Source organism: Cyrtonyx montezumae, unplaced genomic scaffold, assembly GCF_038088225.1.
Source record: "Cyrtonyx montezumae isolate F1298 unplaced genomic scaffold, pur_monq_1.0 scaffold_3, whole genome shotgun sequence".
Taxonomy (NCBI): Eukaryota; Metazoa; Chordata; class Aves; order Galliformes; family Odontophoridae; genus Cyrtonyx; species Cyrtonyx montezumae.
In genome coordinates, this window is record NW_027072034.1 from 122,431,614 (window position 1) to 122,454,366 (window position 22,753).

Genomic DNA, 22,753 nt, shown 5'->3' on the forward strand with positions numbered 1-22,753 from the left:
AATGAACCCACACATATATCATTTTTTCTAGACACAATTATGCAACACTTGATTTGTAATCAACATTCCTTCAATATAAATCAAGTTTTCCAAATACTAAAGAGTATTGAAAAATCATGAAAAAAAATAAGCCATACTTTCTCATTTTAGCTAAGTATGAGGGAAAAATCTCTGAAAGCTGAAAAACAGATCTACACAGGCAACTGTTTCATCACTTAGGTTATCGTGTTCACCTGATGAAAGGACTATTTGCAGTGCTCCACATGCCTTAATTGTGTGACTGCCAACTTTATTCTTGGACTCCAAATTATCCATGTTTTGTTTCCAAATAGGTGTTTTTGTACGCTGTGGAATGGTAGGTGACATTTGATTGTAAAAGCAAGGCCTTCAAGTTCCACACTAAGGTTTGAAAAAGCAGTCAAGATTTGCCTTAACCACCCACCTCTCTGGCTTGATGGCATAAGAATTAATAATTGACAATCCAACTTTCTTCCTTATCATTATAGGTATGATGATTTTACAGTTGAAGAAAACTCTATTTTTTGCATCTTAAGGGCAGAAGGTTTTTACAAAGGTTCAAATACCTTCAAGAGTAAGCTATTTTTTGAGACAACTCACTACATGCTAGGGGTTTTCTATTATGTATTTTCATAGAAACATATTTGGGACCAATCTACTTTATTTCACAGCTGTGAATACTCTACAAAAGTGTACATGAAATAAACTATTTGCAGTAGTCCTTTTTAAGAAACCACACTTTTTCTTACAGTTAGACATTTAGGGTTGACAGAAAATTAAAATTCTTCTAAACTCCTCATTGTAAATCAGAACAGACTCTTAGCCTTAATAATAGCAACAATGATAACAAACAATAGCGTTGTTAGTAATAGAATATATTTCTAAATGTCAGTAATGGTATTTTTAAACAAACAAAAAAGGCTAGTAATGTACTGTAAATGTGTGCTCTGAGGAATATTAACGCGTAGCTGCCAGACAGTCCTAATGAAGGATTTCATTGTTCAAATATGAAATCATTGTGTTTGATATGATTATACACATACACTCCAGATCTGACGCAGATCACTTACACCTAGCTGTAGAGAAGTTTCTATAGTGTTGTTCTTCACTAATTATGATGAAAGTATGGTAAGGGTAGAACAGAAAACACTGATTTCTGTAGTTATCTAGGCCACGTAGTTACATGACACACCCACTGCCCCTTTACAACAAATGAACAAAGTGTCACTTACAGAATCTTCCTTTAGACACATCTATTTCGCATCTGTTTTCTTCATGTTTGGTTCTATATATTATCTCCTGATATTTCAAATATGTCCTCTCATGGAAATTTACATTTGGACCTATGAACTTATACATGAAAGATCGTCCTACCTTTAGCAAGTAAGCTTGGCAGTCACTGGCATAATCATACTCCAAGCCATCAAAGGTGTAATAATGTCGATCTCCATAAATAGAGCATACAGCAGGACAGGGGTAACTAGTGCAATTGAATACCCCCCTCCGACAAACACTGTAAAGAAAAGTAGCAGTCAGCATCTTCTTTTTATTGTTTTTTTAGGCCTTGAAGCGCAGAGCTATTCTGTGGATTGCCTTTGAAGTTCTCAGTGACAGTGGCAGAAAAGCGTTGTGTTTTGCCAGGAGCACATCCATACAGCATGCACTTGCAAGAAATGAATAGAAAATCTCAAACATTTTACAACTTATGCAAATATTTTCATTGCTGTCTTGAGTATAGCTAAGACTGTGTGAGACTATACTTACAAAACATATTCATTAAAAAATTAATAATTTTTTTCTTAGGAAATACTAATGATTTTTCTGAGAAGTAAACTGCATACACTCAGTGCAAAAGACATTCAGTTGCTACCTGTAAGATTTCAGAGTATTAGGCAATTATAGAACAAGCTTAAGAAATAAATATTCATACTTCAGTGGATTACTTTCACTGCCAGCCAACTTCAGAGAGCTGCTTAAATTTGTTCAAAGGTAGGAGGACAGAAAATACTGACAGCCTTTAGTCATGCATGTATAAATCTATAAGCTCAATAAATTTGCCAATGTTTAAAAACTCTTCTGTGTTAATATGAGTCGGGTTTTTCAGCAAAGATGCTAGTAGCTATCCCATTTTCTGATATTAATGTTCTTTCCTTTCTCTTTTTTTTATTGTCAATATCCTTTTCTTATGGTTCCACATGCTGAATGTTGAACTCACACTGCAAACTAGCCAGCTCCCATGAAAGCAGTTTACAACTGTTGTATATTTAATTTCCCTTTTTTTTTTTTTGTCTCTGGTTTTCCTTCTTGATATTCTATTTCCAAAGACACAAAATGACTTTTTTTTCAGAGATTATCAGATACATGTGTAATCAAAAATTCTATGTTGTTTTAACTGAAGTTACAAAAAAAAAAAAAAAGAAACTGAAAAACTGAAGCAATCTGCTGCTTTCTTCTTAGACCAGAAGTTATTCACACAAAAGCTTTTCTGTTTGTCCAAGACTTTGACTGAGTTTAATAAAAGGTAATTCCTCCAACTGTCTATGAACAAGCATAAACATGTTTTGATTTTCAATGTACTTAACACGATTTCTATGCCATTTTCACTATGTGACTAGACATGGATGATCTGGAAGTAAGCAAAATACATGCCACTCACCAGGTGTAACAAGGGGTAGCTATCACTTCTCCAGATAGAAATTCCCTATCTTTCCAGGTGCATGGACAACTGTCAGGAATATAACATTTTCCTCTATGCTCAGCCATCCTTTAAAATAAAAGGATTACTAAGATAAAAATGGAAATTCACAAGTACATCAGTACAGTTCAATGAGCAAACTTAATAGTTTTTCTATGGCATCTTGTAAACATTAATGTACTTTTGTGTTAAGATATAGTTATTTCTATAACACTAATGGTCTCAAAAGCTTACTCCTTAGTTGAGGCACAAATGAAGGTGTAGGAAGAACAGCTAGAAAATCACAGAATCACAAAGTGGTTGAGGTGGCAAGAGATCTCTGGAGGTCATCCCATTTCTCAGGCAGGGACACCTAAAGCCTGTTGCCTGGGACCACATCCAGCCACTTCTGAAGATTTCCAAAGAGGGAGACTTAAATAGCTATGCTTGAAATCTGTTCATCACTAGTGCTTAGTCGTCTGCAAACATTACACGTTTTTGGAAGGGTATTTCTAATGGTCTCATTACACTGTAATCTGTGCACAATCAATGCATTGTCAGCTGACCATGGACTACCATTCAGTGAAATAAAATCAAATAATGATTAAAAATGATTACCACTCCACTTGGAATAAAATTGCAGCAATTTCCACAGTATATTTGGCTCTTCAAATCTGAAAGTACACACAGTAGGAATTGGGGAAAAAAGGAAAAAATGGAGTGGTAGTAAATATTTTTAGCCTTCTTACTTTGATTTGACCCCTACAGAGCTCAGTAGACCGTTTCTGAGCAACAAATCCAAACACGTGAGTGGAGAGAACAAAAACTTTGGCTAAGTTCAAAAGAGCAGAGAAATAATGAAGAGAAGGAGTGCAGGATCCATCCTACACCCCTTCCCTTCTCCTTGCCCCATCAATACCACAAGCCTGACTAGAAATCTAGGTGAGACAATTACTTGCTTAATAAGCAGGAACATAGATAGTTTCCTTTATGGTTTTGTCATGTTTGTTTCCATGTTCACATGACCTATATAATGTACAAGTGCTAGGAGTCATCACCTGTCCAGACAGCCCAAAATAACAGTTAATAAGACTACTTGACAAGCTGGATATCTCATGAGTTCAGAAGACATGCATGGTATCAGGATGGAGAAACTGTAGTTCTCAAACTGAGGAAGTATTAAAGCATGAAGCCTCATGCTGGTAAGAAAAAAAGGACTCTCAGAGTGATGAAATTGCACTGGCCTTTTAAGCATTACTGTATTTTCAAAAATTTATAGACCAATAGTTACAAAATCAGAGACAAACTGTGGAAATGTGTTTTTAACTGTCAAATCTTACCCAGGGGGGCAAATACAGCCACTGGCACAGGGTGGTGAGGGGACACAGGAGAAGTTCATGGCAAGGTTTGCACAGGAGATCCCACAGTTCACACCTGCTGCTGGTAATCCAGGCACAGGAGATCTGCAGTCATAGTAGATTTTTCCTTCAGGGCATATGTGAACTTCAAATGTAAAATGCAGGTTAAATGACATCAGATGATCTTTCACACTCACTGTTTTCTACTTACAGTCTTTTTATTTGAATGCACATTTTGCATACTCTATATTATTTATAAGAATGCATTTCAAGTAAAAGTCTACAGCTTAATCTGTATTACAGAAATACATAATTAATACTTGTTTCAATTCAATGTTAAAAAAAAGCTATTAAACATCTATGCATCTGGATCAAATACACAAACAAGGATTACACCATTATACTCCAGGTAGACAGGATCTTTAGAAGTGACATAGTTCACAGTGTACTGAAATTCTTTCTGAATCCTCTAGAAATCCATTGAAAATTTACTTGTTAAAAATCAAGGTCATAAAAATCTACTAAATATAGATGTCAAGCCTAAATATAGGCAATTCCCAGGAAAAATTCCAATCTATACCTCACATATAAACAATAAAGTGGCAATGTATTACAAAATTTAAACCACACAAAAAGACTTGTGCTCCTAATCTCCTCTTTTAGATACACTGTGACATTAAGCCACTCAAAATTATTACAATATGAGGAAAGAAAATGGTATTCAGTATCAGAAATTTTCACTGTGGAACAGTTAGACAAGAAAATAACACAAGTTACCTGTGTTTTCTGAAGTAGCTTCAATACATTTCACTGTTCCATTCAAGCACTGACTGGTTAAAAGAAAAGCAAACCCATCTTTATTCTAGGGGAAAATGTATGTAATCACCACATTAAAAAACAGTTTAAATAATACAGTTTAACCTCATTTAAAATGGTTAAAATCTGAAATCTGTCCAGGATTTTGATGGCACTTCTAAATGCTTATATATAATGAGGGCCCAGAGTCAGTTTAGGTACTACTTAATTGCCTAAGTTTCACGAAAACAGAAAAGGTGCAAGGTATATGAGCTTCTCTGGAAACTTAGGGCCAGGTGGTTCAGGATGCTGGCTGTGTAACACAAACCTTATCTCCCTAAGTGAACACAGAAGGATGCAGCATGTAAACTGTGTGTTGCAGAGTAGTCAGAATTCACAGATTTATTATTTTGTAGATAAAATGCTGAATTGCAGGAAAACACATTAGACAGTAGACTTTATTTAATTTCTCATTAAAAAAAAACATAGGAATGGTAAAAAATGAAGCTCCTACTCTAATCTCTTCAGTTGAATGATTACAATGCTGCCATTGTAACAATTATTTATTATATATTACTACATTACAAGATGTCAGCAAGAGCCAGCCTTGACACTCAGGTCCCAGATATGTTTCTAAACAGCAGATTAAGAGTATTCCTTGTAAAATCGACACATTTGGCTAGAAAACCTGGGGGGTTTCTCCACTTCTCTCGCTGAAGTCAGGACTCTATCACAAATCAATAATACAAAAGGACACAAACATAGATCTCTGCAAGTCTTTGTTTGAAAGATTTCCTAAAACAGAATCACATTGTTTATTCTTTGGAAACCAGCCTCACTGTGCTATCAGAACACACCCAAGTCTATGAACAGCACTGCAACCTTTATGTATTTATTCTGAGATACTCTTTAGTTCCTGGCTGACAGAATCTTCCTGCTATTCTCTTTTTAAAATAAGTGAGTATGCAAGACAATTTATGTTAATCTACCTATTACTAGTTACTAGTAGAAATAAGATCTTGATACAACATATCTTCATTCTATGTGAAAAAAACTTCAAGGCTCCCAAGATGTCAAGAGAGATGTTACTCAAGAAATGTTACTTAAAAAAGACGATGAGTAGCATACACAATAGATAAAACCTTTTGAATACTCAGACCTACCAGGAACCTGTTGGCATGGGGAGGACTTCTCCAGGCTGTAGGACTTTGCCCTTGTAATAACAACGGCAGGCAGATCTGCCAAGAGAATATTCATGCATATAGATACAAAAGCAAAATGAAATGTGATTTAAGGGCAATTTATCAAACTATTACAATAGGAAAACTTTTCAGTTCCTAAGTCAACCTCTTAAAAGTTCCCTGTAATATAATTATTTTTTTCCCTTTATTTTGTATTTATATTTACTACTTCTAATATTCCAGCTGTACTAAAGTCAGTGGCAATACTGCCATCATCTTCAAAGACAGAATTTTCCTCACCATATAATTTATTTCCTATTTTTGTACATTACAGTCTTATAGATAGATTTTCTTCCAAAATATGGGAGTAGTATGGCAACATGCAGTTCCTGTTCAAAGTAATGGGAAAGAGGAATTATAGCAAAATCCATTACCCTTTTTCTTCATAAGAGCCAAATGCAATAGAAGTAATGACAGAACTCCCTAGAAGCCATCCAATGATAGGGGATTACCTGGTTACCTCACACTCTTCAATCATTTGAAGCAGTTTTTATTCCTAGACCATAAACTTCACCAATCTTTCCAAAATATGTCACAATTAATAGCAAAAACTGAATAACCTTGAAATTTATATAAATATTGATTCAATTTTTTTCTCAGTACTTGAACAACAGTAGCTACCCACAGTTGGAAGATATAAACTGTAGATACAAAATAACAGAGAATATTTCCTTTCATTGACCATTTCCATCCATTTAACTGAAGCCTTTTGCATTGTGAGACAGCAGAAACACTCCCAGACACTTTCTCCATATTATCCACAACTTTATGGATTGGTACTATGTATATCCCTTCTCATCTTTTCTTAAGTGTTAAAAGTAAGATTTTTAAGTGAAAATTCTTCCCAGGGTTTTAAGATATTCATTTCTTTTTCTGTACAGCAGTGTGACATATCTTCTCTGAAGTACAGTTCACAAATTGAGGGAAATAGCAGAAAAACTGTTTTCAGCTTTGCTGGAAAGATGTGTCTATATACATTCTATTTTCATATGACTTACATTGACACACAGAGGTTGACCGACTCTTCAAAGTATTTCCCATCAGGACAATTACATCCTTCTGCGCAGTCATCACCACAGATATTTGCCATAGAAAGTGAAGCACAGGAGTGTTTACAAGAAGAAGAGCACTGATGATAAAGCATACCACTGTGACACATCACAGCTGGAGAAAAGAGAGAGGGAGAGAGAAGAGAGAACAACATTTTCTTAAAATGTGAAAAATAAAAAATAAAAAAACAAGATAATATATCATAGGAGATCAAAGCAGAAATGCAAAATGGTCTTTTGCTGTTCTGGAATGAGTTAAAATTTGTAACAAAAAAATCTACTGTTCTACTCGTTTCTAAAGTAAGAATTGTTCAGAATGGCCTTATGTTTATGAAGAAATACTTAGCTAGATGTAGGAAGTATCTATTTTCTGTTTCAGTGTAAATGTGTGAGTGGTGCATGTTTATTTATCTCCTAATTCAGACTTCCAAGAGAGGAAAAATTGTCCAGTTAAAATTAAAGCATTACACTACAATTTAGAAGTTCCCTGTTTTAATCCCTGCTGTTCCACAGATAACACTGTATCCTGTTTGTTGTATCTCTGCCCACTCTGCTCTGTCTGTCCAAAGTACCCTGTCTCACCTTCCTTTGGGGAACAGTCTTGATTCTGTTGCCCTGTGATGCTGTTAGCACTAGCTATTGTCCTGCTGACCACTGTAGCCTAATGTGGGTTTCCATATGACTTAGAGCCTCAAGGTTAGAAATTTAAGCTCCTTCTGTAGCTAGCAGGAAGAGACAGGCACCTCTGTGGGGCAGCTCAGGGTCTCCAGCTCAGATGTCAAACATAAAGGCTACCAGCATTCTCCTCTGAACATGTAATTTGCCCTTAGCATGACTCTAGCTTCCACAAAAAAGACATCGATGGCTGCATTTTGTGAAGCCAATGACACCTCTGAAATTTTACACTTTAAGTTTCTTCATTCTGGACACATTACTCACCACAGTAAGAAATATGAGATCTGAAGTCCACAGCAACACCATGCTTGCCACAGACGTAAGCATAGTGTGCAAGAGAGTTACACATGCAACTGCTGCCACATTTGCAGGCATCAAAGCGACATAGTTGGTAGTATAACCCTGGACTGATGTAGGCATGACATGGAGCAAAGACTTCTTGATTGATGATATCACAGTGTAATGCATATCCAACTAAGAGAAGATGACACTATTTTAGATGAATCCATGTTGATATAGCAATTACTCAAATGACTAGCACAGACAAACACAAATGCAATGGACTAGATGTGCAACAAGAATTTCTATACAATGCATTTCTTGAAAGTTTTATTGTTTAAAACTGTTATTGTAAGCAATCTCCTCAAAAAAAATCCATTTAAAATAAATACAACTAAAACAAACAGCAAAACAAACAAACAACTTTGCCTTCCTATAGTAATAATGGAAAACATAAATGAAAAAATAACATATTTGAAAACAGTTGTAAAAGTCCTCCAAAGCTTGGAAGATGGTTTCTTCTTACATAATGTTTCATCTAGCTTTGAAATTGGTAATGTGTATATTACTATTGGTATGCCAACTCAGCAAGCATTACAAACTGGAGCTCAGGGGCATGTAAGCCCCAAGCTGGCCATAGGCCTTTTAGTACCAACCGACCTTCCTTCTACCAATGAAGCATACTCCCACTGCACTGGTGGAATATCTCATGGGCACTGTAGTGTGAATCATATTTAAGCTAATTTTGCTGTTAAGAAGAGTGTCCTCTTGCCCTCTAAATCTCTCATCATTTCCACACAAACATGCTGGCTCAAGGGTTTCAGGAAGCTATCAGTAAACAAGATTCAAGGAGTGAACATGACTTGATTGAAAAATAGCCTGACAAAATAAGTTAAAATATATATTTTTTTCTGGTTTTACCAGATTCAAATCACAACAAGCACAATGATTGCGCTGACTCAGCACAGGTGGTACCTTGCAACAGCAGCACACAGCCAAGGAATGTTTCTCCAAGAATCACAGGAAAATGAAGGGTAGAAGAGACCACAGAAGGTCATCTAGCCTATCCCTCTGCTCTAAGCAGCTTACAAACATGTCAAACTCCATCTTCACTGAGGAAACACAAATCTGAAGGAAAGTCATGAAGTATCTCAGAGAGAGCTAACTTGGCTAAGATGTACTGCTTTAGAAGACAGCCAATGCTGAAGACACAAAAAGCCTTATAATGGGCCAGATTCTTAAAGGTTTACGGTTATTCTGGGCTCACTCCCACAGGCTCTAAGCATGGCCAAATCCCACATCCTTACTTCTGAAACATTAAAAATTCTGCCAGAATTGGCGACCACTCTCTGCTCATTGTCTTCAATAATTGAAAAGAACAGCAACACAGAGAGAGAGAGACAGTGAAAGTTGAACACAAAACTTGGGCATGACAATGAAACCAAAATAAATCTTTAGTCAAGAATTTGAACAAATCTGCAGATTTGACTGTTTGCCTTGGTCTGTGTGTGAGAATAGAGAAGGAGGATAAAGAAGCATTTAAATAAAATTTAGATATTCACACAGAAAACAGAGACAGGACTTTTGATCTAAACACTGTCTAGGCAAGACATCACGCCATATACTTTCTATGTCAATCAGGATATATGCATCAAAAATATAATTCAACCCCCTTATCTGGAAGAATTTGCAAGATTACAGTGTTCTGCTTAACATTCTTTACATATTCTAAACAGCAAAACCTAAGACCTCTGGCCAGCATGCAAAGCATTAAGTGTTCACCTAAATTATTTTAGTTTCCACACCAAATGAGTGGGAACAAAACTGTCTTTACTAAAATAGAAGAAAATAAAGAGTGTGCATATAAATATAATGTTAAAAGACAGGCATATATTAATTAATGACTAGTAACAGTGAAACTCATTCACAGAGGAAAAAAAAATCCCATAACAAAATCACACAAATAATCCCATATGAAAACATACCATTTTGCTGATTAACGTTGCAGGGATCAACTACAGGAACGTTGATAGGCACAGAACAAGCTGAGGAAACCTTCCATGCATTGGCATGAAGTTGCGGGGTCCCTTCTATCATCCCTGCTGGAGAACTGAAAAGGAAAATAACAACACTGCAAACATCCTGCTGACCTTATGGACTGCACATGTGAGGACACAGGTAAATCAAAAAGTCTTAGATACATAAATTGAAAATTCAACATGTCACAATAATTATGTCTGTGAGGTACAGAGGGCATGTGAAGCTTTTTCCTCAATACTGTATTCATGCAAAAATATTCTAAACACTCAAAGTCTGCCATCCATTACACTTAATGCAATCAATGAAATCAGTTTGAGGGAGCATTAATGAGAGAACAATTTGTCCCTTGTTCAGTGGACTGTAAAAATTTGATGTGATAGCTTATTTCAGTATTCTAGAAGGGGTCTGTTTGCATTTTTAATCTTTTTTTTTCACTAAATATTTTAAAATTATTATTGCTGGAAAAGCTTCATGATATAATAGCCTGAAGAACTTTGGAGGCAATTAAGCCAACGAACAAGGAAAGTGCACCTTTCTAATTAAATTATTCCTGTGATTTAGAATTACATTTTTCTACTAACTCAGTTAGGTAAGGACGCTACTAGCATTCACATTCACTTGTTTTTCAGTGCTCATTTACTTGCTCTGATGATGATGGAGCAGTAGGGAGGAAAAAGTGTGCATTCAAGAAATATTGTGATGCAATAGTTTATTTTTGTGGGATGACTTAGACATCTAAGAATGACTTATCAAATGAGTTCCATATTTGAGTTACTAAAGTTTTAACTAAGAGATTTTATATTGATTAGTTCAATAATGAACAAATTGATGAAATGAAAATATCAGATTCAACACGACTTTTCACTTATTAAACACAGTTTAAATATACTGTATGCAGCTTACAGAAAATCATCTCTTAAATTCCCATTGTAAGTTCCACATAGTCCCAAAGTTCTTCTCTTCCAGTTGATGTCAACCTGAATATAGATTCTCTCTCCATCTTTTGCAAACAGTATCTTCAAACCAAAATTAGTTTTCAATTGAACAAACAAAGAAGATATATTCTGAATTTCAATAGCTCCTGCAAATAACAAAAGAAAATGAAAAGCACCCATTGAAAATTCCAGATTAGTTTATACCTTAAGTAAAACAGATTTTGAAAACTCAAAAATAAAAAGACAAATTATGCACAATCTCACTGCTAGCCAAGTAACCCCACACACTTTACATCTAAAAGACTATAAATCTTTTTCATTTCAAACACAAATCAGATATTGCAACTACTGTCAACAAAAAGAAAGTTGCACCATTCTGTACCTGTGAATTATCCAAAGACCACTTATATTTTCTTTATTTCTTATTTATTTATTTCCTTTTTACAAAAAGCACGCAACAGCGTGCCTCTACTAATGAGAAGACACAATAAGATACAGCTTGTTTCTTAGTCCCATGTTGTTAAAAGATTAATTTATAAATGTCTATAAAATTCATTGCATTCTTCAGATAGAGGGTTCTCTCTTACTACGATTGATATGACACCAGTACATCTCCTTTCCTAGACTGCATGTGAACTAAGCCCTAACTAATTCCCAGCTTTCCTTCCCAGCAAATCCATGATGAAAGGAAATGGAAATTTCACAGTCACAGCATTCATTTGCTACACAGTGTTGGTCTACTTGCAGCTGCAGACTTTAATCAGGTTTGTCTTTACATTCAGCCTCTACCCACATAGAGACACACAAACAATGAAGATAAAATGCTAATGTGAGCTTCAAAACATTATTAACTGATAAGGCTCAACAGATAAACCCATTATCAAGAACACTACACCAAAATATTTGTCATAGATTATATTTGTTGTAGACTGTGAAGAGATGAGGTTAATAGGGATTGATTCAAGAGATATAAAATTACCAGCAGAAGTATGAAGCAGAGCTTTCAACATAATTAAAAGTAAAAATGAGCTGTGAAACTGCTGTAGGAAGTAGTGAATACCAAAAGCAAAACTATGACTAGAAAGATGCAATGAAGAAAAAAACTAGCTGCATTCACAAACTCTGGATTCCCTAAGCTCCAGAATGCCAGGGGCTAAGAAAGGAACAGTGAAGTAGTACTTTACTATTAGGGAAACTAAAAATCCAGTGAGAATCTATTACTTTGAATAATCACTAGAGAGAGATGAAATATTACTATATCATTTCCACCAGTGCTTGTTTTGTAGCTTCCTTTAGAGGTATATTTCTTATTAGCCTTATAAAAACTGTGAAGTAACCTTCCTGAAATCACAAGTCAGCACTGAAAGTGACACAGACCCTTTCAGTTCATGGATTCTACTCATGTAATTTATTACAAAAAGCATCAGATAAGTTTGATCTTAATATCAAGATGACTTTCAACCTCTCTTCACCACTGTTTTTTTTTTCTTCCTTCCTCTCTCCTAAACAGAGAAAAAACAGATGAGTGGAATTCCCAGGTACTTAGCAAGATAAAAGATGCAAAGAGAGAAGGGCATAATCAGGGACTCCTTCTTCACCAGCTGAAATAATAATTTCACAAGACAGATATAATTAAAATGCTTTGGAGCATATAAATAGAGAAATGCAAACCCTACTAAGACTCTACTCCATGTGTTTCTTACCATTAATGTTAAAACCTTGGTTAGGACCCATTTGGACTTGACCATATCTTGTGAGAGTTACTTGTTTGCTCACATCATCTTCGAGAACTAGTGTTACAGACTCAATGCAGGCATGGTCAAAATTCTAAGCAGAAACAAATTTCACCATCAGAAAGCTAACAAAAACGACAGTAGCATGGAAAGTAAAACCAAACAAAATGGAAAGAAAACAGTTGCAGAGAATGGAAATACTGTCATCAGGTAAATCAACTGTAAACTACTACTCAAATCATTAAACTGAGTATCCAAAATTAAATGTAAAAAACAAAAATACTGCTTATGAATATAAGAATTCATTTTAGATATTGAGCCAGTCTAGCAGTAAGTAGATAGAAATCTCCTAATATTGATTGTGGATTCCCAAGGCTAGAGCCCAAATGCAGGAATGAAGTAGAAAGAAACTATTACACACTTGAAACCTAGTTCATCATCTCTGACTATAGACAAAAGAATATAATTTCTCCAAAAATACACTAAAATGATTTGTAAATTTGTGACTATCAAAAAAAAAAAAAGGTGATACAAAAACTAACATTCATCATTATTAAGTGCTGTCCCAGAATAGCTTGATACAGGATGAGAGCTGAAACATAACCAACTGACGCCAAGCATTTTATATTCTTCTGGGTCTCTGTGTTTTTTCATATTAACTTTTTCAATTGCCTAGAGTTGTAACTAGGGTTATTTTCAGCAGCACTGCTATCTCTCAGTGACTACATAACCAACACTATCATGCTTGAGACCACCAGAAATGGAAAAATAGAGGAGTCTCATCTTCTATGCAGAAGAAGATACAAAAAGAAAAGCAGAGGTACAGAGGTACCAAGTACCAACAAGGGCTTCTGGGAGGCAAAGCCTGAGCCCTTTCTGACAGCCCAGTTGTCTAAGAACATCATTAAGTAAAGTCTAGCATGGAAGCGCTTTTTATAAACACCTCTAATAATGCCTGTTGTTGAATACTTGCCAAAATCCTTCAAACAAATATGCATGATGGTTAGTCTCCTTAAAAATTGTCCTTAAAAGCTTGAGACACCTGCATACAGCACTATGTCTTTCTTAATAATCTGGATGAAGGGATTCCTTCATCCCCTCAGTAAGTTTGCAGATGATGCCAAACCGGGAGGAAGTGTTGTTCTGTTTGAGGGCAGGAAGGCCTTACAGACAGATCTAGATGGGCTGGATCAATGGGCTGAGGCCAATTTTATAAGGTCCAACAAGACTAAGTACTTGGTCCCAAACTTCAATCACAGTAAGCCCAGCAGTAAGCTGCACCCCACGTTCAGTTTTGCTCCCCTCACTACAAGAAAGACATTGAGGTGCAAGAAGGATAATGAAGTTGGTGAAGGGTCTGAAGCACAAGTTCTTGGGAGGAGTAGCTGAGGGAACTGGGACTGTTTTGTCTGGAGAAGGGAAAGCTCAGGGGGGACCTTAGTGTTCTCTACAACCACCTGAAAGGAGGCTGGAGGTTGATCTCTTCTCCCAGGTTACTAGCGACAGAACATAAGGTAATGGACTAAAGTTGCACCAAGGGAGGTTCAGGTTGGATATTAAGAAAGATTTCTTCTCAGAGTCAAACATTGGAATAGGCTGCCCAGGGATGTTTGAAGTTCGTATCTCTAGAGGCATTCAAGAAACATGTAGATGTGGCACTTAGAGATATGGTTAGTGGACATGGTGTTGATGGATTGACAATTGGACTAGATGATCATAGAGGTCATTTCCAATCTTAATAATTCTATAATTCTACGACAGTATGGATGTAGATACATATGCTCATTTCCTGCGCAGAGATGAATAACTCTTCAGACTTAATTCTTCTAAAGTCGTAACTGATTTTATAAAGGACAATAAAACATGTAGCAATTACAGCCACTTCAAAAAAAGCTTTGAAAAGGTTTCAATTTACTACATTATTCTGTTAACATAACCTGATAATCTACAGCAATACCTATGCAAAAAAATCTGAAATACATATTTACATTTGTTATGGACGTACAATGAAACTGTAACTTACATGTCCACAAGGTGTTTTCTGTAAAGTGATAGTGAATTTGTTCTTTCCAGTGCCTTTTACTAAAATGTACTGGCAAATCCCAAGAAAGGTAAAATGACGTCCATCAAATGTTGTGAAATGGGAGTTACCTGTGACGGAGCACTCAGCTTGAGAGAAAAAGGTTAAATACAAATGTTCACTTAAGTAATAATGTATTGCTGTTCTGTAAATGAGAAATACAACAGAATAAAAAATAATAATTCTCCCCTTAAAGCTTTAATCTTTTTAATTGTTACAGCATTTGAAACTGAAGTATGTTATATACACCTCTTTCCATTGTATACCAACTCATTTTGCACACACCCATGTGTAGCCCTAGATTACATGGAGAAGCTTTCTCTATGTTACAGCCCTGAAGTTTCCTATAATCTTATCTTCTTCCTCATCTTTTTTCTTTTTTTTTTTTTTTTTTTTTTTGCATGGCTAGGTATGAAAGAGAGAGTCAGCTTCTTTCTCCTCCCTCAGAAGTACTATGGCACTGCTTGCTGCTGCAGGGATGAAAATGCTATGCTTAAACTTGTGGCTTGTCCTAAATTCCAGGTGAGCAGATATCCATTGTCCATCCTCAAGGTCCCTCTACATTCTTGTTTCAGAACAGATCAGGAGACCATTGCTGAAGTTAAGTCTCCAGCAGATCCCCACTTACTGCACTTTGATTCAGTTTGTAAGGCCAAAGCAGAACACATAAGCTACATTCCTTTTCGCTGTAACTGCAGCAGGAGGCGATCTTTGGGAGCACACCCAACCCACTCCCACTGGTAATAGGCATTCATTCCTTAGGACAAGACCAGAGTCACCATAACGGACACCCTGTATGCACACACAAGATGCATTCTAGTCTACAGATCCACGCTCCTAAGATTTTTTATTTTTTTTTTTTACTATTTGCTAAGATTTGCTTACTAACTCATTCATAGGAGGTTCTTTAATTTGTGTGAAAAAAATTCTCTTTCACAAGTTTCATAATATAATCTTGTCTAAGGTACAAAATTGTTAAGAAAGTTTCACTACCTGATGATTTATGTTTGTCTCAGTAACTTATTATAGATAGGTGCAATCTTTAAAGAGAAAAATCTAGACATGAGTTATTTTTACAAGGGTGAAAATAGAGCACTCTGAGCAATAGAGTGATACTCTTATTCTCTGCACTTCAGCTGCATCTGGAAGCTAAGAGAATCTTACCCACATCTCACTGCAGACAGTGCAATGCCTGTCTGTGAAATTAGATACATGTCCCAAAGCACACAGAGTATAATTAGGAGGTAGAATAAAATATGTGAATGTAACACACTGAGTTAGGGAAACATACAGGAAAAAGTAAGGCAAGTATAACCAGGCAGTTATCAGTTTTGCCTTAACTGGTCCGCAGCTACTGGGCATTCATGTGCTAAATCTATCTTCTTAAAATAGCATCCCAAGCCCATGGTTTACATTTGAGTCTGTTGTCTTTGGAAAAGTTTATCCCTCGTGTTTACTGAGAAAAGAAAAGGAATCATGAAATAGAGTTACCTGGGCAATCATGATCAGTACAGTTCCAAAAGCCACCAGTACAAACACTAAAAAGAAAAATCACAGAAAAATCACAGTGTTCCATTATTTAGCATAGTAATATGTTTGAGCTAATTAATAGATCTCGAATTCACTGTTTCTGTAGAACTGTGTATTTTGGTGGTACATAAAGCCCTGACCATAAAGCATATATACTAACTATTCTTTGAAATTTTAGTACAACTATGATGTTAAACTAACTACAGGAAACAGTCATAGATAGAGGAAACACAGACATGAAGCTTACACATACCAATTGCTACATTCTTGTTCTATTTTTGAGCCTACAGGGAAGGCAGTTCCATGATAAATACAAGGACAATTTGACACAGAGATACAAGTTCCATTTTCCATAATAAGACCTGTTGGGTGGAAAGTTAACACATGAGATCAAAAAACAAAAGGCAGAAGCTCAGCTAGAATAAAAACAACCCAAAAACTAAAACAACTAAACTATTCTTATTTTCTGGCTTTAACTTTAAGCGAAACTTATTTAGACAACTTTATTACAACGCTGAATGTTAACTTTACAAATATATTTTGCATAAAATTAACAGTACTCACCATCTGGACAGTAACATCCATCTAAGCAGTGCAGGTTGCTGCCAAGACAATCTTTTTCAAAGGTGCAAGTCGGTGGGCAACAACTGATACAATCACGGTGTACAAAGCTGTCTTCACACTTGTCAGCTAGAAAAAGAGTACATTACATGTGCATAAGTGCAATTTCTCTTTCCATACTGGAGAAGTCTTATCTCACTGAATAAATAGTTGTGCAACACTTCCGGCATAGGTGATTATTCAGTCCAGTTATAATGGATTGTTTGGAGAGGTTGTAACTGACGTATTACTGACTCACTGACATGCAGTGAACCTCTCATCAATATTTAAGTCCGTTTATCAAATTCTTCTATCAACTCCCCACTACAAGTTATAGTTTCTGTAACAGGGGAACATGTGCTTATATCTCAATTAATTCAAACTTCAGTGCACAAGACTGAACTACAATCAGTAGGCAGTGATGATGTCCAGGAGCTGCATTCCCTTTATTCATTCTGTTATAAAGCTGGTAGAGGCTGAAAGGTCAGCTGGAAAAGAGTGATGACATCAGATCTCCACAGATGTTTTTTCTTCCTTGTAGAGCATGATCAACTTACACAGCGTTTCAAGCAATCTGCACAAACATGAATTTTTTATGCATCTACATCAGATAGCAATGGAATTAAAATAATCGTCAAACAAGTCATTGACTTCTTTGTTCTCCATCAGTAATGAAACTGGCTGATTACTTCAGTATCAAGTCTGAATCCTATAGTGACAAATATTGTTAAGATGGAATTAATTGGAAAACATATCTGGGGGTATTTCAAAGGTCATACAGTATGCTTTAATGAAGAGTCTTACTACAAGCAGGAAAATCATCCCTCCAGTCCCGCACAGGGGACCCAGCATGGGAGCATGCTCTAGCGTACTCTGTCACCGCTCTGCAGTATGTTTCATCATCATCCACCCTGAAATGAGAAAACAAGGGAGTAATCACAAAACTCAAATCCCATCTACAAATCACTGCCACAGGAGACAGCTCAGTATACTTCACTCAGCTGATGCTGCTGTCATAGAAGATGGTGAAGAAAAACATGACCTTGTCACGAAGACAGTGGACATTTGACAATAGAATTGCCCAGAAAGGCAACAATGCAGTTCAAGAATGCAGTTGAACAATTGTCCAGAGAGGCTGTGGATGCTCCCACCCTGGATGTGTTCAAGGCCAGGCTGGATGGGGACTTTGAGCAACATGATCTAGTAGGAGGTGTCCCTGCTTATAGCAGGGGGTTGGAACTAGATGATCTTAAAGGTCCTTTCCAACCCAAACCATTCTATGATAATAACAAGATCCATGTCTTCACTCTCTCTTTCCTGCTTGGTATGGAAACCCTCACCTATGCTTTTACTTGGACCAAGAGTCCTTTATCAAGTTCAAGTTTCTAATTCAAACTCAGTCCCTGATCTTAGGCGAGGAGTACCTTGTTAGTAGACTTCTGATCTTGTAGCTTAGCTGCAGAAGCATTATCCATCAAATACTGCAGACAAGTTCAGAGAGTTACAGTGCAATCTTGGGCAAAGCCATTATCTCTTCATTAATCTATATAGAAGAAGCTGGATAATGCATCTTCGCCAGAGTCAAGTAAATAGATATTCATCAGTATTTAGGTAACCTCAGACTTAACCCAGATGCCAGTTACATAAGGCAAAATACAAACAGTTTTTTTCTGTGAAAACTGAACAACTCCTGTCACTCTCTGTGAAGGACCTGAGGCCAAAATGAACTATTCATAATACATTTCTATTATAGGCATGACCAGGACAGATTAGGTGAATTTGTCTTTCAGCACAAAGATCAAACTTCAAAAATTAGCAGCCTTGAGAACATATTAAATTGTATTTGTATTCTGCTTTCAACACATCTGTTACTAAATCAAACACTACTATATTCTTTGTTACAGTGATCAGTTTCTCCCAATTCTCTTTATCTAATCCAATTAAATGGGTCTTGATAGAAAGAATAGTTGGCATATAAACCGCCCCCCCTTTACAAACTGACACTAAGCCACAAGAAGAGAGGTTTCTCTTATAAGCAAAATAAGCCTAAATTAATTAGGTTCTCAAGACACAGAAACTTCCTTCAAGGTTTTTAACACTTATATAATTCACATTCAGCACATGCCTTAACACTGGCTCAGTATCACATCTGAAAACATGCTTCTTCTTATACTTCTTTTATTCCTTAACACCATGACACTGATTAAATAATGGATTTTAAATTTTGCTTTTCATTATTCCTCTTTTGACTGACAGAAAGGCACAATGAGCTCCTGAGTTACACTGAGACCATACAGAGGCAGCTCTGCTCTTAGCGGAATAAATGTACAGAGCATCAACTGCAGAAGAAACACTTCAACGACTTGCTTACAAACTCAAATTCTTCCATCTTCACTTGATGGCAAAACAGAAAACTGATAATTCATCCAAAATGGACTAAAAAGTTGTAATTGATGCTATTCAGTGATTCTTGCTTTTAGTCTTGTGAACCTTTTTGTATGCTTTGGATTAAATTGATGATACTCTGAGAAGGTTATAATAGTACCTGGAACAATTCCTGTTATTTATGAAAATTACTTCTTAGTCATAACATCTTTTTTAAAAGGAAGCAATACATTAGTTTTCTGTTCAGCTACTCTCTGGAGCATGTTTAATGTGAATGGCTGATGTTAAATAAATAATAGTCTGGGGCTGAGAAAAATATCAGTTTACATATAACACCAGCAACTGAGGACATGTAACCCCTACCAAAGCCAGTGAGAGATTAATTTTTTTAGACATCTCTGAATTAAAACAAATAAAATAATTTTGAAAAAAAAGTCTACATGTTTGAAAGATGATGTTTGCTCTGCTATATTTTTATCAGAAAAATAGACTGACTATGTCAAGGAACTGTTTCTACTCCTCCAGTATCACTGATATATCCTCCTAGTATCACCCTGATCTTCATGCATTTTTAACTCAGAACTTCCAGACATATGTATTTTATGTGTGTATGTTAGCAACTCTCTTTTGCTATTAGTGATTTTTCTATGCATTTCTTTCCCATGTGTTTGTCTAGTCTTTCCCTGAATACATGTAAATATCTAGCAAACTATCTCCTAGAGTAGACACAGGTTATGCATCCTCTAGTTCCAAAGCATTCACTGAGAGAAACACCGCCTCTTCCATTTTGAACTCATTTAGTTCCTACTAACTTCAACTCAATACTGCTCAGTTCTTGCTTCAAAAAAGTGAGAATTCCTTTCGTGCATCAAAATAAGTAAACAAGAACTCTATTCTTACCTGCAAAGATCATTCATACAGCTAGAAATATAAGAATACGGATCTATGCTCTCGTGACAGCTGAGAAAAGGAAATTGTAGGAATATTTGGCACTTGAAGAATATATCCTGCACATTAATGAAAATCAGTAAACAACTGTTAGAAAAAACTTTCTGAACAAGCATTATTGTTTTTAGCTTTGTTAATCTAATGTAGGGTCCTTCATACTCCCATCCAATCTTGAGAATCTTAAGTCTCTGTTGATAGCTATGTATCCTTGAATATTCCCCTCCTAAAATTCTGCCTCTCTAACCACAGAGGGTTGATCACATCCTGCTTCTAAACTAGCTGGCATGGCAGATTGCAAAATGACCAAAAAAGTAGTTCACATCAATCCAGAAGCTGAGCTGGACACTTCTGCAACATTTCATAATTTCCAACATAATGAGCTGTAGGATGCCAGAACTGGAAACAGAGTAATGCAGCAATGAAGAGCTCTGCCAGCAGACCTTTACCACTTCGCACATCCTATTGGAATGTTTGTACTTTGTAGCAACATCCCTGACCTGAATCTTCTCAAAGCCTCAATGCAGTTGAGGGGTTTTTCCTATATGGTTTATATTACTAGATTCTTGTACCATCACTAGGATGGAAAGACATAAATAATAATAATAATTACATGATAAATTTACCTCGGTGGATTCTGCATTAGCTGAGCAAGGACCAGAAAAATCTAAGGCAGTAGGTACACAAGCTGCATCATCTGAGACTTGCACAGCCCAGCTATTTGCAAAGTCAGCAATGTCTTCTGTATGTTCACCTCCTGCATGATAAGAACACGCAGAAGAAAGATTGTCAGAACAAGCATTAAAGATGTATTGAAAATTTCTGAATGTTTTTAAATATAGTTACTTCAGATACAGGTATGTATAGAGTAGGCAGAGTTTAGAAAATGTTGATGTTTTCTTTTTTAAGTTTAGGCAATATATTACACCACATTTAGATGAAGAATTGTGTAATTTCTTTAAAACAATCAAGACTTTAATCACATTTCACAGTGATCAGTTAGCACTGTTACCTCACTCTTTCCCCTACTGCAGAAAACCCCTATGACAAGCACAATAATACTTGCCCTATTCTCCTAACACCATGGAGATGGGAGAATGAATGAATGGGATGCATGACTGGAAGTCATAGCAACAGACACATAAGAACATACAAGACTGTTGGCAGTAAAGGAACAAAACCAAAATTCCCGTATTTTTGCAGCAAGAACTAGGTATTACATTTTCTCTTTGTTCTTAAGTATTCTAGAGAGAGCTTACTGCCTCCCCTTTGATGAATCATAATCTATGTAATTGTTATCTATGCATGGTTAGGAGATAGGATATTGGAATGAAATTAGATAATTATTTTATTTATTTATTTGTTTGTTTCCCTCATGGAGCAGTATTATCCAAAACTTAATTCAAACACTTTCAGCACAAAATATACACAGTTTGACACTCTGGAATGTGGAAAGTCCCAAAACACAATAATCAGATATTCATACTTGGATCTTCACAAATAAACAAAGCTAAACAAATCTAGTTTACTTAAGAGACAGAGAGAGTTAAAACTTTTTCTCCTTTTCTGACAGAAGAGTTCTGAAAATCCTTCCCAAACTTAAAAGGCTGGGTTTTTATCTAGAAGTAAACCTGTTGATACAAATCTGGTTCTGCAGAAAGATTGAAGAGATTTTATTTTCATTTTGACTTGGCTGGATAATAACATTCTAAGTCTTTAAAAAAATCCCACTATATAAAATCACTGTCCTTAAAATGGTTTTACACACAGATACAGTCCCATATATTAAAGGAATATAAAAATGCCATGAAAGATGAAGATTAAGGAAACAGAAAATGAGGTGGTTTTTTTTAAATTATGCTTTGAAACTGAGACTCAGCAACTTAATTCTGTAAGGCAACACAAACACAGGGCATGCAGACTCTGTGAGACTCAGGACAGATGTACGAACTTCCGTAACAGTACCATGGGAATAGTATAGTCAGGGAGACAAAACATCATCCCAAATGATCCCAGAAATTGAAACATTTAGAAAAAAGTTGCAGCTTAGAAGCAATTTTAATTCAGTGGTCTATTCACGTGAAGATAGTAGAACATCTTGCATTGTATTTGCACAGTCAAGGTACCAAGATATACAACTGGTTGAAAGTTAAAGTAATCCATAGTGCTCTGGATTGCACACTACAATAATGCTGTAATTTCTGACAAAGAGAAGTACCAGAAGAAATGACAATGGAAAAAAACATAGCTCTGAAATTGAAGAAAGAGGTGTCATACTTGAAGAATTTTATAACAGAAAACATTTAAAAATGCTGAGTTACTTACTTCTAAAGAATTTGCGTGAATTCATTATCTCTTCTGAATTCCATTTTTCATCTCAATTTTTTAACTATTTATTAAACATACTAAACTGTGT

At 35.9% G+C, this 22,753-nt stretch overlaps 1 protein-coding gene across 1 annotated transcript in view; it reads right to left on the minus strand.

Annotated features, from left to right (window-relative positions):
• OTOGL (otogelin like) overlaps positions 1–22,753 on the minus strand; it is an 88,688-nt gene that overhangs the window by 52,946 nt on the left and 12,989 nt on the right. The window contains exons 7-23 of the mRNA XM_065740899.1: positions 20,964–21,091; positions 20,293–20,399; positions 17,812–17,918; positions 16,972–17,097; positions 16,661–16,769; positions 16,369–16,415; positions 14,821–14,966; positions 12,768–12,891; positions 11,033–11,210; positions 10,075–10,199; positions 8,075–8,284; positions 7,085–7,250; positions 6,009–6,083; positions 4,828–4,880; positions 4,033–4,195; positions 2,675–2,782; positions 1,393–1,531 (exon numbers count right to left, since the gene is read on the minus strand). Of these exons, the coding sequence (XP_065596971.1) occupies positions 1,393–1,531; positions 2,675–2,782; positions 4,033–4,195; positions 4,828–4,880; positions 6,009–6,083; positions 7,085–7,250; positions 8,075–8,284; positions 10,075–10,199; positions 11,033–11,210; positions 12,768–12,891; positions 14,821–14,966; positions 16,369–16,415; positions 16,661–16,769; positions 16,972–17,097; positions 17,812–17,918; positions 20,293–20,399; positions 20,964–21,091 (2,111 nt within the window). The remainder of the gene's footprint in view (positions 1–1,392; positions 1,532–2,674; positions 2,783–4,032; positions 4,196–4,827; positions 4,881–6,008; positions 6,084–7,084; positions 7,251–8,074; positions 8,285–10,074; positions 10,200–11,032; positions 11,211–12,767; positions 12,892–14,820; positions 14,967–16,368; positions 16,416–16,660; positions 16,770–16,971; positions 17,098–17,811; positions 17,919–20,292; positions 20,400–20,963; positions 21,092–22,753) is intronic.